Source organism: Narcine bancroftii, chromosome 2 (genome assembly GCF_036971445.1).
Source record: "Narcine bancroftii isolate sNarBan1 chromosome 2, sNarBan1.hap1, whole genome shotgun sequence".
NCBI lineage: Eukaryota > Metazoa > Chordata > Chondrichthyes > Torpediniformes > Narcinidae > Narcine > Narcine bancroftii.
In genome coordinates this window covers 94,468,618-94,486,194 of record NC_091470.1, presented here as the reverse complement: position 1 = coordinate 94,486,194, position 17,577 = coordinate 94,468,618, and the positions used below count along the sequence as shown (strand labels likewise).

Here is a 17,577-nt window from a genome sequence, read left to right as displayed (position 1 = left end):
CCTGGATCAACAATTTTGAGGTGGAGGCAGGTACAGCAGGATCTTTTAAGAGACAATTAGATAGGTAAATGGAACTGAGAAAAATAAAGGGTTATGCAGTTGGGGAAATTCTAGGCAGTTGTTAGAGTAGGTTAATAGTTATTAGGTCAGCATATCACTGTGGGCTGCTCATCTGTAGGATTGGAAAACTGCAAATGTCAATAAAAGGGAGAGGTGCACAAGACAGGAAATCGTTGGTCAGTTAGCTTAACTTTAGAGCTTGGTAAGATTTTAGTTCATTATTGCCTGAGGTTCAGGGTACTTGCAAGCTCAAGATAAAATAGGCCAGTCGGCCTGGTTTCCTTCAGTGGAGATCTTGCCTTGCCTGACAAATCTGTTGGGGTTCTTTGAGGCAGTAATGAACAGGACAGACAATGGAGAGTCAGTACATGCTGTTCACTGGGATTATAAGAATGACAAAAGCAACACAAATGAGGCTGTTAAAGGAGATAGGAGCCCACAGCATTACAGGAAAGATAGAAGTTTGGCTCTAAATGGAGCTTATTCTGGCTGGCTGCCAGAGATCAGTGATGCTCCACAGTGGTCAATGTTGGGTCAATGCTACTTGGCGCACTGTTTGTAAATGATTTAGAGGATGGAATTAATGGCTGTGTGATGACATTTGTGCCGATACGAAGATAGGCGAAGGGCAGATAGTACTGAGGAAGCTGGGAATCGGCAGAGGGTTGGGAAGCTGTTGGAGTCAAGGCTACAGAATACCTGGAGATAGGCCCAAATCACCATGGTTTCCTTAAAGGAAAATCATACCTAACAAACCGATTGCAATTTTGTTTGGAGACCACAAGTAGGAGAGAGAGGGGAGATGCAGTAGATGTTGTGTGTTTGGACTTTCAAAAGGCCTTCAACAAAGTGCACACATGAGGCTGCTAAACAAGACGAGAGCCCATGGAATGACAGGAAGGATTCTAGCATGGGTAGATCAGCAGGATCGGGAAGAAACAGAGAGTGGGAATAAAGGGATCCTATTCTGGTTGACGACTGGCTCTCTGTGGTTCCGCAGGGGTCAGTGATGGGGTTGCTTCATTTTATGTTGTATATAAATGATTTGGATTATGGAACATATGGTTTTGTGGCTAAATTTTCAGGTGACACTAAAATAGATGGTAGGGAGAATGGTGCTGAGGATATTGAAAGGCTGCAGAGAGACTTGGAGTACGTACCAGAGGTATAGGTTAATTGGGCGACATGGACTCGTGGACTGAAACGGCCTGTTACTGTGCTGTATGTCTAAATTAAAAATTAAAAGGTTGCCCACCCCTTGGGAGAATGAGCAAAGAGGTGGAAGATAAAATACATTTTCGTAAAAGACATAGACAGGCAGATTATTATTTAGATGGGGAGAAAATTCAGAGGTACAAAGGGACTTGGGAGTCCTTTTGCAAGATACTCTAAAGGTTGACCTCCAGGTTGAGACGGTGGTGAAGAAGGCAAATGCAATGTTGCCGTTCATTTCTAGAAGGATAGCATACAAGGGCAGGGATGTGATGTTGAGACTCTATAGGGAACTGGTGAGACCTCACTTGGAGCACTGTATAGTTTCGGGTTCCTTATTTGAGAAATGATGTGTTGGTGTTGAAGAAGGTTCAGAGAAGATTTACTAGAATGATACCAGGAATGAAAAGGTTAGCATATGAGAAATCTTGGACTGTACTCATTGGAGTACATAAGGATGAGGGAGGTCCTCATAGAGGCATTTCGAATGTTGAAAGGCCTGGAGAGAGTTGTGACAAGGATGTTTTCCATGGTAGGGGATTCGAGGTTAAGTCGGTGTAACTTCAGGATAAAAGGGCGTCAATTTAAAACTGAAATGCGGAAACATTTCCTTAGTCAAAGGTCATGAGTGTGTGAAACTTGTTGCCATAGGTGGCTGAGGAAGCGAGGTTGTTGCGTTAGAGATTGACAGGTATTTAATTAGTCAGGGCATCAAGGGTTACAGGGAGAAGGCAGGGAGTGGGGCTGAATGAGAGATGGATCAGCTCATGATAGAATGGGAGCAGTCTCGATGGTTCGAAGGGCCTACTTCTGCTCCTATAATGTGATCTCGCGCATGAGTTAAGAGAAAGGGCAAATAAATGGCAGAGAGAATACAGCGTAGGGAAGTGTATGGTTATGTACTTTGGCAGGAGTATAAAAGTTTGTGACCATACACTTCCCTACACTGTATTCCACCTGGGGGGGGAATGGAGGAGCAAAGGAAATTAAGAGGATTCCCTGAAGTGGCCATTCTCAATGGTGGCCCTCCACCACCATCACCCCCCACATGAGGGCTACAACGCATTTGTTTTCTGCTCTCTTAAAAAAGAACAGAAAAAAATATTTATGTAGCGGATAGAAGTACGAAAGAAACCAAAACTTGACTGCTTCCCAGGGGAAGGGGGCCCATAAACTTTGAGCAGACTCCTGGAAGGGGGTGTGGGGTGGGGTGGGAGGCACGAGGGCATAGCCAAAAAAATAAAAAAAAGGTTGAGAATGGGTGAAACTTGCAGGTTGAGTCGGTAGTAAGGAAGGTAAATGCAACGTTAGCATTAATTTCAGAAGGACTCGAATAGAAAAACAAAAATGCTTTACAAGACTTTGGGCAGATCACATTTGGAGTGTTGCGAGCAGATTTTGGCCCTATATCTAAGGAAGGGTGTGCTCACATTTGAGAGGGTCAACAGGAGGTTTACGAGAATGATCCTAGTGATGAGGGTTAATGTATGAGGAATGTTTAATAGCTCTGGGCCTGTATTTACTGGAGTTTAGAAGGACGAGGCAGGATCTCATCGAAACAATAAATAAGCAGAATGAGAAGCAAAAAATGTCAGAAAAGCAGACAATGCAGGCCGGAGGGCAGGGGGGGGGGGAGCACGGGAGGAATCCTACTAACAAAAAGGTGTTATAAGGGGAGAGGTGAGAATTTATCATGTCTGTGTGAAAGGAGATAGGGAAGGGATAAACAGAGCTATGGGAAGATGAAGGGGTAAGAAGTGAGGGAGGTTGTTTTAACAAAGCCAGAGAAGTCTACATTAATGCCATCCATTTGGAGGGTGCCCATTCGGAAGATAAGGTGTTGTTCTTCCAGTTTGCAGGTGGTCTCAGGCTGGCCATTTCAATTCCCTGTTCCATTCCCTTGCTGACATGTCTGTCAATGGACTCATGCACTGCCAGACTGAGACCACCTGCAAATTGGAGGAACGCCTCATCTTCCGAATGGGGTGGTATTAAACCCCACTTCACCTTACCCCATCGCTTTCTCTCAGCTCTGCCGGTCCCTTCCCTGTCTCCTGTCACACAGACATGATAAATTCTCACCTCTCCCCTTATCATAGCCAATTAATACCATTTGTTGGTCTCTATTCCTCCCCCAGCCAGCATTGTCTGAATTCTGAGATTTACCTACTTCTGGCTTATTCTACTCATTCCTTGAAGGACTCAGACCCAAAACTTCAAAAATATCTTTGTCGTTTTTGGACACTGAAAGATCAGCTGAGTTCCTCCAGCATTTCTGTGTGATTTTACGACAATCACAGCGTCTGTAGACTTTCATGTTTCAAATCTGTACATTGCACTTGTGCGTATGACAATAAATTCTCATCTCAGTATAGACTGCAGTTTGTCCATCAATTAAAGTCAATGTAGATAAGCTTTCAATGTCTAATGGTATAATTTCAAAAAGAAGCAGTTTTAAATCAAATTTAAGGAGAATTTTGCACAGAAAATGAAGTACCTTTCTTATAAGTAGCAACAATCTGCTGGATTTCATGATTATTCCGTGAAGCCAAAATTTCAATTAAACAGCCTTCATCAGTACCAGCACCCTGTGGATAAACACAGTCAATCACATCATCTTCATAGAAACCAATCACATTTATGATGGATTAACTCCTGCCCTGCATACTGTATACATTTGATGCGATGCAGTAAAATATTTCACCGTGTGGGAAAACAAATAAGCATCTGCAAAATGAAAAAATCCATTGGGCTTCCTGAATTATTGCATTGTGTTTTTAAATCCTTGTGCAATTAATATTTTCTGGAATATTCTGGAATAACTGCTGCTTAAGTGATTGAAGCAGACGAGTTGAATCAGTAAAGCAGTGGAAGAACAGAGGGACTTTGGGGTCTAAATCCATACATCCCTCAAGGTTTCTGCACTAGTTGATAGAATAGTTAAGAGGGCCTATGCGATGCTGGAATTCATTAGTCAGGGGATTGAGTTCAAGAATTCATAGGTCATGTGGCAACTCTACAAATCTCTGGCACGACCGCACGGAGCATTGGGTTCAGTTCTGGTCACTTCATTATAGGAAGGATGTGGAAGCTGTGGAGAGGGTGCAGAATAAATTTACCAGGATATTGCCTGGACTGGAAAATAAGTCTTATGAGGCAAGATTAGCAGAGCTAATCAGATTTTCTCTTTGAGTGAAAAAGGATGAAGGGTGATTTAATAGAGGTGTACCTGAATAGAGGTAGACAAGATTGTGAGAGGCATAGATAAAGAGGACAGCCAGCATCTTTTCCCCTGGGCAGGAGTAGCAAACTCCAAAGGACATCTGTGCAAAGTGAAGGGAGGGAAGTTTTGGGGAGACGTCAGATAAACAAAGATGTGGGTGCCTGGAATGCCTTGCCAGAGGTGGTGGTGAGGCTGAACTGAAACATGAGGGCCATTTAAGAGTCTGTAGCTGGCTGCTACAAGCCTATAGCACAGGGGAGGTTATAGCTGTATGCAGGTTAGCTCAGAAAGAACACACGGTTCCCAGAAAGAATGACATGAAGTCCAGTTGAGTGTAGTTAACACTGAGCTTTACTGGGCTCACAGCCCTGCTTTTATTCTCAAGCTGAGGGTTGTGGTCAAAGGCCCTTCAGTGCTGATTGGTGCATTTGCGATCCACTTTCCTCGATAGGCCAGTTAGGGTCCTTTAGTTGCGGCCAATTGGAGGGCAGCGCTGCGGGCCTCGTGCAGCCTGCTGGATCGTTGCGTTCATCCTTCATTTTGTGAGGAGAAGGAAGAGTTTATTTTTTTCCTTTGGTAAGAATATAGAGGTCTGCACAACACTGAGGGCTGAAAGGCCTATATTGTGCTATATAGCCTGCAATAAGCTACATGTGGAGGGCCAGTTCAATGGCTCATCATTTGGATGATGGAGGAAGTGATAACCAGCCCAGTTACCATGAAGACAAAAAATGAGAGTTGTGAGTTCATGGATACATTTCCAAGAGCTGCAGCTATTGTATCATTCAAGGTGAAACATTTATATTTATGTTGGGTTGCTTATGTTTTAAGTTACCTTGTATTTCAAAAGTGCAATATTCTTTACAATTACTCTCTGTTACACAGTCTACTTGTGAACAAAATGTTCCCATGGAACAACAATATAATATTAGATTAAAGCAATACCCTGTGTAAATAAGAGTCAGATTTACAGCATGTAAGTGGGCCATTTGACCCAATTTATCTCTGTTGACCTGCTAAATCCTTCCCGTCCAAGTGTATGTCCAAATGGCTTTGACATTACAATTGTACCCACCTCTACCACCGCCTCTGGTAGCTCCTTCCATATGCCCACCACCCGATGTGAGACAAAGCACCCCTCAGCTCCTTTTTAAATCTTTCTCCTCACACCTTAAACATTTTCCCTTTAGTTTTAAACTTCTCTCCCCTGGGTAAAAGATTGCGTCAATTTACGTTATCAACATTCCTCATGGTTTTGTAAATCTATCTCAGGTCACCTTCAATCTCCGATGCTTCAGGGAGAAAAGTCCCATACTCTCCTTTCAACTCAAGCCCATCCATCAAGGTAACAGTCACATGAAGTAAAACACAAAAGTCCGCAGACACCGTGATTAAAGTAAAGACACACAATGCTGGAGGAACTCAGCAGGTTAAACAGTGTCCTTTCTCATGAATCTTTTTTGCATGCTTTCCAATGCAACGATATGTTTCCTATTCTTAGGTGACCAGAAACGTTCTCAATATTCCAAGTATGGGTTCACCACGGTTTTGTATAGTTCCAATACAAGGTCCCTGCTCCTATTCTCAGTGCTCTGACAGATGAGGCAAGTATATCAACCACCTTCTTCACCACTCTAACTGTGTCACCACATTTGGGGAACTATGTCATTGTACTTCCAACGCTCCCTGATCTCCAATTCTCTCCCAAGCTGTACAATTTACTGTGCAAGTCCTGAACATTTCAACTACCAACTTCTTAGTGTTAACTTTCATCTGCCATCCCTTGGCACAGTTTCATAGATCCTGTTGTAATCTCAGATGATCTTCACTCTCCACAATACCACCAATTTTCATGTACAAGACACTTCTGTCCTTAAACTGCATTTAGAGATGAGAGGCAGGAGTTTAGGGATGAGGTGACCTGGCAGCAAATAAAAAGAGAAGCTCAAGTGGAGCAGCCATTGTGGGAGTGGCCCACTGTGTGAGTGGGACTGAGGCTTTGACTTAAGGGGCTTGGGTTACCAGAGGCTGTAGACCAAGTGACGTGGAGCCCTTCCCTTTTTAAAATACTCAAAAAAAAAAACACAATTGTCTGCTCATCTCTTAAGAAACAACAAGACTATAGGCAACACATTTATTAAACAACAGGCAGCACTGTTAGCGTAGCGGATAGGGCCATGCTGTTACAGTGACAGCGATCGGGACCAGGGTTCAAATCTGACACTGTCTGCAAGGAGTTTGTATATTCTCCCTACGTCTGCTTGGGTGTTCCCCAGGGGCTCTGATTTGCTCCCACCCTTCAAAATTTACCGAGAGATGTAGGTCAATTGCGTGTAATAGGACAGCACAGGCTTGTGCGCTGGAAGGACCTGTTACCAAATTTAAAAGTCACCAGATTAGAATAAATTAAATAAAGTATGGATACAGGGTCAAGTGATGAGGTACAGCTACAGGATGTGGGAGCTGGTGAACCCCACTGGTTAAATATTACCGACAAGTGAATGACATGCTCTGTTTCAAACTTCCGGTCATACAGGCAGGTGAGATGTGTAAAGATTTTATTTTTTAAATGTTGTGAATCTTGATTATATCCATGTAGGTTCCAATGACATGGATCAAATAAGAAGTTCTGCTCAGAGAATTTGAGCAGCAAGGGATCAAATTAAAAAGAATCAAAATGGTAAAACTGTGGAGATTGTAGCCTGAGCTACGTGCAGATTGGCACAAGATTATGGAGTGAAACATGTGGTTCAAAGATTGGTGTGGGAGATGTGGGTTTGAATGTATGGAACATTGGCACCATTATTGGGGTATGGGATAGGCTCCACTTGAACCATGCAGGGACTAGTGAATCGTACTATGAGGGCTGTGGACTGGGCTTTAAACTAAATAGCAAGGGAGTTGTGTTCAACAGATTGGAAAAGTGTGTCAAAAGAAGGGAAGGTGCCCTGTGGAGACTAACTTTTAAAGTGGCGGTTGATAGGGTCTTAATGTGTAAGAGGGTGTCAAAGGTGGAGGGAAGAAGGCAGAAGAATGGGGTTGAGAAGAAAACTGCATCAGTCACGACTTGAATGGAGGAGCAGACTTGATGGGCTGAATGGCCTAATTCTGCTCCTACATCTTATGGTCTATGGTCGTTGGGCCATGAAGTGAGACTCAGATCCACCAATCAGGTGAAAGTGCTGCTGATTTAATTCACAACTAACATTTTAAATTAGCCTAAAAAGGTGCATGAAAGTAAATGCAATCAATCAATATGACAACATTCCAGTCCAATGTGGGTTTGAGTAATGGGATGGAATTGAACCTATTAATAATTGGGCAAGAATAGTGAAATAAAAATACACTTTTTTGGATATAATCAAGATTCACAACATTTAAAAAAAAATCTTTACACATCTCACCTGCCTGTATGACCGCAAGTTTGAAACAGAGCATGTCATTCACTTGTCGGTAATATTTAACCGGAGCCACTTGTACCTGGTGTCAGACTGGAGGAAGGTATCAATATTTGAAATTCTAGTCACCGAGTAAACACTGACCATGAGGAAGTATGCAGGAAAAAAAATAACATTTTTAAAAAGGAACAAAGAACTAAATGTTTTCACTGGTTAAAATGATGCAAGGTCGAGACCAATTTCATAAGCCTTTAATCAGATTGGCCTCCCCATGAATGAGATCTATTCAGCATCTTCAATAAAAGCAAAATCAATTAACATGAACAGAGAGATAGAGAGCAAGGATAATATTATAATAAGAATAATTACTTCCCTTTTTCCTCACTTCCCCAGTTCTGAACAGGAGCCATGACCAGAAACATCGACTGGTTTCTCTTATTCACAGTTGAGGTTTTTCAGGATTTCATTTTTTTTTTTAAAATTCCAGCATCCTCTCCCCATTAGTAGTCCATAATTTTAAAAAAATCCATGATTTGGTTTCATTGACATTGCCTCAACAAATTAATTTTCTAACTTGTTCTTTTAGGACAAGGGAAAAGCAGGCAGATAAGGCCAACTTACTTAAAAGACCAGTTTTAATTAGTTAAAGAAAACCCAATTAAAAGCAGAAAATAATACAGCACAAGGGCATTCAGTTTGTGCTGAAGTCTTTCATGTACCTGCCAGGTACCTCCCTCCTCTGGCAGGTCATCTCAGAGTGAAAAATTTACCCCTTTAAACTTCCTCCCTCTCACTTTAAACCTTAGCCCTACAATTTGAGACAGCTTACCCTTGAAAACAAGCTCTGGCTCCGCCTCAATCTCTATTCATCCCTATCATGTTTCCTCTCAGCATCCTTTGCTGCATCCCATCCAACAATTCAATTCCTCAACCAGGCAATCTCCTCGTGAAAATCTTTTCTGTGCCCTCCCTAATTTAATATTATTGTGCCTGAGGTATAGTGACTGCAGCCAAACCAACATTTTGTACAACTGTAACATGATGTCTCAACTCTTCTACTCAGGGCTCGACCAATGAAGGCATACATGCCAAACACCACTCCACTGCTCTGCTTATCTGTCTTGTCATTTTCACTTGTAACCTTCAGGTTCCTCTGCTCAACTCCATTCCCCAGGACCCTATCCTTCACCACATCCTCCCTGATTTAACTTCCCAAACTGCATCAATGCACTCAGAGATAAATTCCATCTGTTATTTTTATTTGTGCCTTCATTGCTAGATGATCTCTATCCTGTCGCAACCTTAGGCCTTCTTCACTGTCCACCAAACTGTCAATTTTGGTGTCATCTGCAGGCTTACTCAAGGTCTTTGACAATGAGGGTCAAGAAGGTTCAGTCAAGATGGGGTAGTAAATTAGATTCCATGTTGGCTTTGTAGAAGCCAGAGAGTAGTGGTGGATGATTGCCTCTCAGACTGGAGGACTGTGACTAGTGGTGCACTTCAGGATCAGTTCTGGGTCCACTGTTGTTTGCCTTCTATATCAATGATGTGGTAAATTATATCAGCAAGTTTGTGGGGGACACAAAGATTGGATGTGTAGTAGACAGTGAGGAAGGCTTTCAAAGCTTGCAGCGGGATCTGTACCAGCTGGAAATATGGGCTGCAACATGTCAGATGGAATTTAATGTGGATGTATGTGAGGAATTGCACTTTTGGAAGGACAGACCAAGGCAGACCATACACTGTAAACGGGAAGGGCGCTGAGGAATGTGGAAGAACAGAGGGATCTGGGAATACCGACACATAATTTGTTGAAAATCACGTCACAAGTAATAAAAACACAATGCAGAAAAAAAATCAGCAGGCCAAACAGTGTACTTTATATAGTAAAGAAAAAGTTACGTAACTGATATTTCGAGCCTGAGGCCCTGATCAATAATGTTGACAGGTACCTGAATAAAATGGCAAGGGGAGGAGTACGTCATAGGTAAAATGAGGGAGGGAGAGCATTTGGTGTAAAAAGAGAGCTTTTGATTCTTTGGCCTTCATAAATCAATGGATTGAGTCCAGGAGTTGAGATGTCATGGTGAAGTTAGACAAGACATTGGCTCGACTAAATTGGGAGTATTTTGTGCAGTTTTGGTCACCTAATTACAGGAAAGACATCAATGAATGAAAGAGTGCAGAGAAGATTTGTGAAGATGTTCCCAGAATTCAGGAGCTGAGTTGCAAGGAAAGATTTGATAGGTTAGGACTTTATTCCCTGGAGTGTTGGAGAATGAGGGGAGATTTGATGAGGTCTATAAATACAAATAGGCTTTTTACACCAAAGATAGGTGAGGCACAAACTAGAGGACATGGGTTAAAAGTGATATACTGAAGGGGACAAAAAAATGGAGCTAGCGATCAGAGGTGACATTCTGGTGGGCTTCAAAGGTCCCAACTACCTTTCACACAGAAAGTCGTGGAAACGTGGAACAAGCTGCAAACTGAACTGGTGAAAGTGAGCTCGATTTTGACATTTAACAAAAATTGACTAGTTACGTGGATGGGAGGGGAATAGAGGGCTATGCCCAATGGGACTAGGCAGAATAATAGTTTGGCACAGGACCTGCTTCTGTGCTGTATGTTCTATGGTTTAAAGGTGTGCAACATTCTACTCTTGAACTCATGATCATCCACGTCAAATACCAACAAGAAGGACAGTATTCATTTAAGAACTCACTCTTTTCCTGTAGCTTCATGCATAGATTACCATGTTGATCTTCCAAGGGCCTACTCTCTCCCTGGCTAGTCTACTATTCTCAAGGAGAATGCTGAAAGATTCCATTCATACATTTCTCTTTGGCCGAGATTACATTGGATTAGAAGGGAATTGAGTCACGAGTCTTGTGCAGTTAAAATGGAGTTAGGGCCAACAATCGGATCAGCCGTGATTTTTCTGAATAATGAAGCAGGCTTGTGAGCCATAAGTCCTCTCCCTGCTCCCCCTTATGACCTCATCAGACTTCACACATTTGACCAGTGCAGAACCTTTACCGACTTGTTTCAGCTTGATATGACTCAATTATTATGAATTCAGACTTCAAAAACGGGTTCTGCATGGAAGGTTAATTGGACAATGGAAATGAATACGTTCACCCCTGGTTGACAAAGTTGATTTAACTCTAGGTTATAAGGAATCCTACTGAAGCATTTTCAGCTGCACAAGTACTGCAAAATGTCAATAAAGTTAGGCTGATCACCAAACTGATTGGTCTTCTCTCATGGATTAAAAATGGAAATATAAAAATCATCTTATCCAATGGAGCAAGGAGCAAGTATTACAACTTCTAAGATTTGTTCTGTCATTATGAGGTTTGTTTCTAGCTCATGTCCACTTTTCCAGACACCCACATCACTCAAAAATGAAGTTCCCGTCCAAACAAACATCTCTCAACACCATATCATCAGCTTCAGAAATAAAACCTTGTCTTTCACGGGTTTACAGCAAAGCATTAACATTAAATTGTATTTGCAACAATTTTTTATAGCCTCATTGCAAAATTTAACTTGGAAATATGCAACTTGGAAGTTTACAACTTCCTAATTTTCAAAATTATTATGAATCAGCTTAGTTAAAATTTATTAATTTAAATTTATCAAGTGGACAACCCTCTGATATGGGCTAATATTGAATTATCTCAGATAGTTGAAAAGAGGATGAACCAATTTATCGATGGAATTCTCAGATATTAAGTGATAATAATTTAATGGAATTATGGAATTTAAAAAATGAAGTTATAGGTACCCAAGGGAAAATTTTGGCTAAAACATCTTTGTTTCAAAATAAGCTTTTACCCCTTTACAGTTAATAATCAACTTTTGAAGTTGTGGGAGCAAAAAGGAATTAAATTGGTAGAAGGTTGTTATAAGGCGGGTTATTATTTTATTTCTTTTCAAAGAATGAAAGAGAAATATGAAATATCTTCATGTATTCTTTTTTCCTATTATCAAGTTGAAGCATTATTGATAGATAACTTTGGACGTACTTTGAGGCTTCTTAGAAGGTCTAGGTTTGAAATTTTACTTACTGATGGTGGTAAGAAAGGATTTATATCTGGTATGTATGCTTTATTGGAGAATAAAATGCTTAAACCAGATTTTACAAATTTAGAGAAAAGTGGAAAAAAGATTTGGAAATATCTATTTCTCAAGATGATTGGATATGTGAGGACAGTATGATTAAAATTGTAAATGTGAATTGGTTGATTATAACTTTAACCATTTGACTCCAGAGAAATTAAAGAAATAGAAATAGGTTTCTTCTGATTTATGTTTTAGATGTCACAAGGAAGTGGGTACCTTTTTACATTCAGTTTGGTTATGAGAGACGGTTAAACCTTTTTTGGAATAAAATTAAAGTATTTTTGGAGGTTATGTTCAAATTTAAAATTTCACTTGACCCCAAGATATTTTTATTGGGTTATATTAAAAAATTGAGTTTGGAATTAAAATTAGATAAATTTCACATTGCTTTTTTAAGACTAGCTTTAGCAGTGGCTAGGAAATGTCTTGCAGTTACATGGAAAAATGAGACTAAGTTGAGTATTCTTCAATGGTGATGTGGAGATAAGATCATGTATTCCCTTGGATAAAATAATGTACAACTTACAAAATAATTATTATTTTATTATTAAAACTTGTAGCCTGTATATGGAATATATGTGACTAGATCATTCATATATTTTCCCATACATTGGTGGTGTGGTCCTAATCCATGGCAAATGATTGAATGGTGTAGATCTCCTCTTCTCTTTCTTCTTTTCTTTTGGGGTAGTTTAGAAGGGGGTTGGGTGGGATCGGGTTGGGGGTGTGGGGGATTACGTGGGATAAAACATTATGTTTTTGATTGTATGATTCATAAATAAAATTTAGAAAAAAAATTATTTTTTTTTAGACATACAGCACAGTAACAGGCCCTTTAAGCCCATGCCACCCAATTGATCTACAATCCCGGGACATTTTAAAGGGTGAGGGAAAACTGGAGCCCCCAGAGGAAACCCACGGAGAATGTACAAATTCCTTAGAGGCTGCACAGGATTCCAACCCTGGTCCCAAATGCTGCGATTGTAACAAGGTTACACTAATCACTACACTAACCGTGCCACCTTGCTACACTATAGTGTGTTCTTGCTGATCAATGGATAAATGCGTATGGTGCCTCTCACAGGTAAGGTGACAAGAGTTAGCAGTAGTTGTTTTCTTTAGATATAGCAGCAGGAGTAGGCCATTCAGCCCATTCAGAGTTTGCTCTGACATTCCATGATTTGATCCATTCTCACACTCAGCCCCATTCCTCTGGCTTCTCTCCATAACCTTTGATACCCTGAATATTCAGATACCTATCAATCTCTGCTTTAAGCGCACCCAATGACTTGGCCTCTGCTACCACCCGTGGTAGCAAATTCCATAGGTTCACCACTCTCTGGCTTGAAATTTCTCTCATCTGTTTTTAATGGGCACCTTTCAATCCTGAAGCTGTGTCATCTTCACCTTAACTCCCCTACCACGTGAAACAACTTTGCAGCATCTACTCTGTCTAGGCCTTTCAACATTCAAAATGCTCCTTCGAGGTCCCCTCTCATTCTTCTTAAATCCAAGATCCAACAACTGTCAAATGTTCCTCATATGCAAATCCATTCATTCTAGGAATCTCTGAATCCTTTCCAATGCCTGCACATTCTTTCTCAAATAACAAGTCCAAAATTGTACCCTGTATTCCAAGTGCAGCCTCATTAGAGCCCTATAAAGCCTCAACATATAACATCATTGCTTGTATCCTATTCCTCTTGATATGAACATCAACATTGCATTCGCCTTCTTGATCCTTTTTGATATAATTTGCTAGCTTCCTTTCAAAGTTCATCTTCCTTATGATCTCAATTGCCTTCTGAACTTTTTTTTAAACCTTCCCAGTCTTCTATCTTCCCACTAATCTTTGCTTCCTTGCCTGCCCTTTCTTTTGCTTTTATTTAGCTTTCACTCTCTTGTCAGGCACAGTTGTGTCATTTATCCAATCAAATATTTCTCCTTTTTTCTCGCAGAAACTCCAGCCATTGCCGCTCTGCCATCCTCCCTGTTAGCGTGGCTTTCTGATCAACTTTGACCAGTTCCTCTCTGATCCCTCTGTCGTCCCCTTTATTTTACTGGTATACAGACACCTCTGGTTTCCGTTTCTCCCTCTCCAGCTGCAGGGTGAATTCTATCACATTACAATTACTGCCTCCTGAGGGTTCCCTTACCTTCAGCTCCCTCATCAAGTCTGCTTCAGTACACAACACCCAATCCAGAACTGCCATCATTTCCCTGGTCGGCTCGGCCACAAGTTGTTCTAAGAAGCCATCCTGAAGCCATTCAATAAATTCCTTCCCTTGGGGACCAGCACCAACCTGATTTTCCCAATCAACCTGCATATTGAAATCCCCCAACACTATTCCCTTTCTGCATGCCTTCTCAACCTCCCTCTCTAGTTTGCACATCACCTCATGGCTACTGTTTGGAGCCCTGGGTCTTTTTACTCTTTCAGTCTCTTAATTCTACCCTCAGGAATTCTACATCATCTGATCCAATGTCTCCTCTCTCCAAAGATTTAGTTCCATGTTTAACCAGCAGAGCTGCCCCACTCCCTCTGCCTACCTTCCTGTCCTTCCGATAAAATGTGTATCCAGGGATATTTCAGCGGTGGCCACAGTGTCATAACTGCCAACTCACAGGTGCACTGGCAGGACTTTCAATTTTAAAAAAGTGCATCATGTACAATATTGCAACTGATTATTCACATAAGCAAGACAAAAAGAACATTCTACTGAGAAGGAAATACCTTAAAGAAATAGGAGCAGGAAGAGGCCATTGGCCCCATCAAGCCTGCTCCATCATTCAATATCATGGCTGATCTGTCTATGGACTCGTGTCCTCGGTTGTACCATCGGAGGTAAGTTTACAGCACAAACTTTTACTCACATCTCAGGCTGCTGGTCATGTATGAATACACTGTTGCACTGAGCATGCTCACCACTCAGTGTGATGTGGCTCTTGCAATGTGTCTCACTGAGCATGCTCACCACTCAAGGGTGATCCGGCTCTTGCAGTGCTTCTGCTCCAGCATAAAATAGTCCCAAATTTCCCCTTGTATAACATCCCCCCTTCTTTAAAAATGTCTAAAAATTAAAAGATTTAAATTTCTTAAAAATAAATTGTTACTGGTTCTTTAACTGCACTTGCCATTAAGAATTAAATATTCTAATTATACAACTGCAGTTCTATACTCTTCTCATGGTATCGCACTGGTGGTAGGATGTTGCTTCTCCACCTCGTAGACCTTGCCGTGTCTGTTTGCTTCTGTGGTGTTGGTACGGTTGTGGGTGGTGGTGTTGTTTGCCTCAGTTCTCTTGTTGCCTGCTGTTCAATTGTTACGGTGTTGTTGGTTGGGGTTTCTACTCGCATTCCTTCACGTTTCTGGATTATTAGTAGCTGCTGGTGCTTCTGGTGCTTTCCGTGTCAGATCTGGGGTTGGGTGAATGTGGATCCTGTTTCGTCTCAGCTGCCTACCAGATTCTGTCTCAATGATGCATCTCAGCTTCTCTACCAATCTTTGCTGGACTCCAGGTTTTTGTCTCTGCCTCTTGTTCATGCACATGCTGCCCTCGGAAGAGTTCTGGTCGTGTTTGTGCATGTTTATTGTAATGTTGACGACTTTCCTCTTGTATGTTAGTTAGCTTTCTTCTCGTTTCCTCTTGGTCATTTGGTGGATGGATTTTGCATGGCAGGGTTGTCTTGTACTTTCTGCCATTCAGAAGCTCTGCTGGGGATTTCATGTCGGCCCTCTAAGGCGTGGCTCGCAGTGACAGAAGAGTGAGGTAGGGATCTTCCTTTGTCTCTCAACACTTTGTGAGAGTGCGTTTAATTGTCTCTACGTGCCTCTCAATGAATCCATGGCCTTTGGGGTAATGTGGTGATGAAGTAGTGATGGTGAACCCATATTCTGCAGCCATTTCTCTGAATTCACGCGATGTGAACTGGGTCATTTGTTCGGGTCTCTCCTGTTTTGTGAAGAGCACATGTGCTGCAGCAGTGATGGTCGACGCTTTCAGGTCTTTCACTTTCCTGATGAAGTGGAATTTGGAGTAGTAGCAGGACACAATCAGATACCATTCTTGGTTTTCAGTGAACAGGTCTGCTCCCACTGTGTGCCATGGCCTGGCGGGTATTTCTGCAGGTATCATCTCTTCTTTTTGTTGTGTATTTCTGACATGCCGGACATGTAGCCACCATGTTTTCAATGTATATGCCTATCCAGTACACTGTTGACTTTGCAGTTCTCCATTCCCATGTGGCCTTGGTGTATTTTCTGGAGAATTTCTTTTTTCATTTTCTCTGGTATTATCAGCCGAGACCCTGCCAGCAGTACACCATTCTCCAAGGATATGTCATCCCTGATAGACCAATACTGGTGTATTGTGGGCTGTACCTGTTTTATCCTTTCTGACTATCCCTGTATCATCCCTGCAGCTCCTCATCCTTTACGGTTTCTTCTTTAATCTGGTTTAGTTTGTTATTGGTTACCCTGACGAGGTGATGTACCTTGATTTCCATGTCTTTCATTTCGTATTTTCATTTGGGGAAAGACGTGACAAAGCATCAGCAAGCACCATTTCCTCCCCTGGCCTATACTTCATAACATTGGAGTTGGAGGAGTAGCCTCTGTAATCTGGCTGGTGCCTTGCTTAGGTTCTTTTTCTGGATGTGTTCCAGAGGGCGATGATCACTCTCCACCATAGAGGAATTTGTGGAACTTTTCACATCCACATACGACTGCCAACAGCTCACTTTCAATATTGGTACATCGAGTTTCTGCTGTTGTCAGGGCTTTTGAGGCAAAGGATATTGGTTTTCCTTCCTGCACCAGTGCTGCCCCGAAGCCTCTGGTGGAAGCGTCTACTTGTAATGTGACAGTATTTTTTCTGTCGTAGTAGCTCAGTTCTACTTCTCTGCAGAACACTTCCTTAAGCTTGTCGAAATCTTACTGATGTAATGGTGACCACTGAAACTCAACATCCTCTTTCAGCAACTCTCTGTGTGGTCTGACATGTGTGGGATGAAGGAACTCATATTGGACCAGGCCGAGGAAGCTTCTTAGTTCCTTTATGTCCTTTGGGTGTTTCATTTCAGCACTGGCTGTTATCATCTCTGGGCTTGGCCTGACCCCTTCAGGTGTGCACACCATTCCGAAGAACTGGCACTCCTCCACCTTGATGATGCAGTTGTCTGCATTGAGTTTGATGTCGGCCCCTCTTGTTCTCTCCATGGCCTCATGTAGGTGGAGATCGTGCGTTTTCCCGTCTCTGCCAAAAATATGGATGTCATCTGCGATGTCGACAGCGCCCTTGCATCCCCTGTAGGTCTCATCTTTCTTTTGCTGGAAGATGTCTTAGCTCACCTTTAGGCCAAAAGGTAGGCGCAGGAACTTGTACTGGCCGAATGGAGTGTTGAATGTTGTTAGCCGTGTCGATTTTTCATCCAGCTTTACATTCCAATACCCATTCTTGGCATCTAGCTTACTGAAGATTTTGGATCCCGCTAGTTCAGAAGTGATGTCCTCCAGCACTGGTATTGGATAGTGCCCTCTTTTGATTGCTTGGTTTA

At 41.9% G+C, this 17,577-nt stretch overlaps 1 protein-coding gene across 3 annotated transcripts in view; it reads right to left on the bottom strand.

Annotated features, from left to right (window-relative positions):
• The window catches only part of LOC138753906 (annexin A4-like), a 94,925-nt gene that overhangs the window by 31,814 nt on the left and 45,534 nt on the right, over nucleotides 1–17,577 (bottom strand). For all 3 annotated transcript variants that reach the window (XM_069917453.1, XM_069917454.1, XM_069917455.1), the window contains one exon: nucleotides 3,770–3,860. In XM_069917453.1, the coding sequence (XP_069773554.1) occupies nucleotides 3,770–3,860 (91 nt within the window). The remainder of the gene's footprint in view (nucleotides 1–3,769; nucleotides 3,861–17,577) is intronic.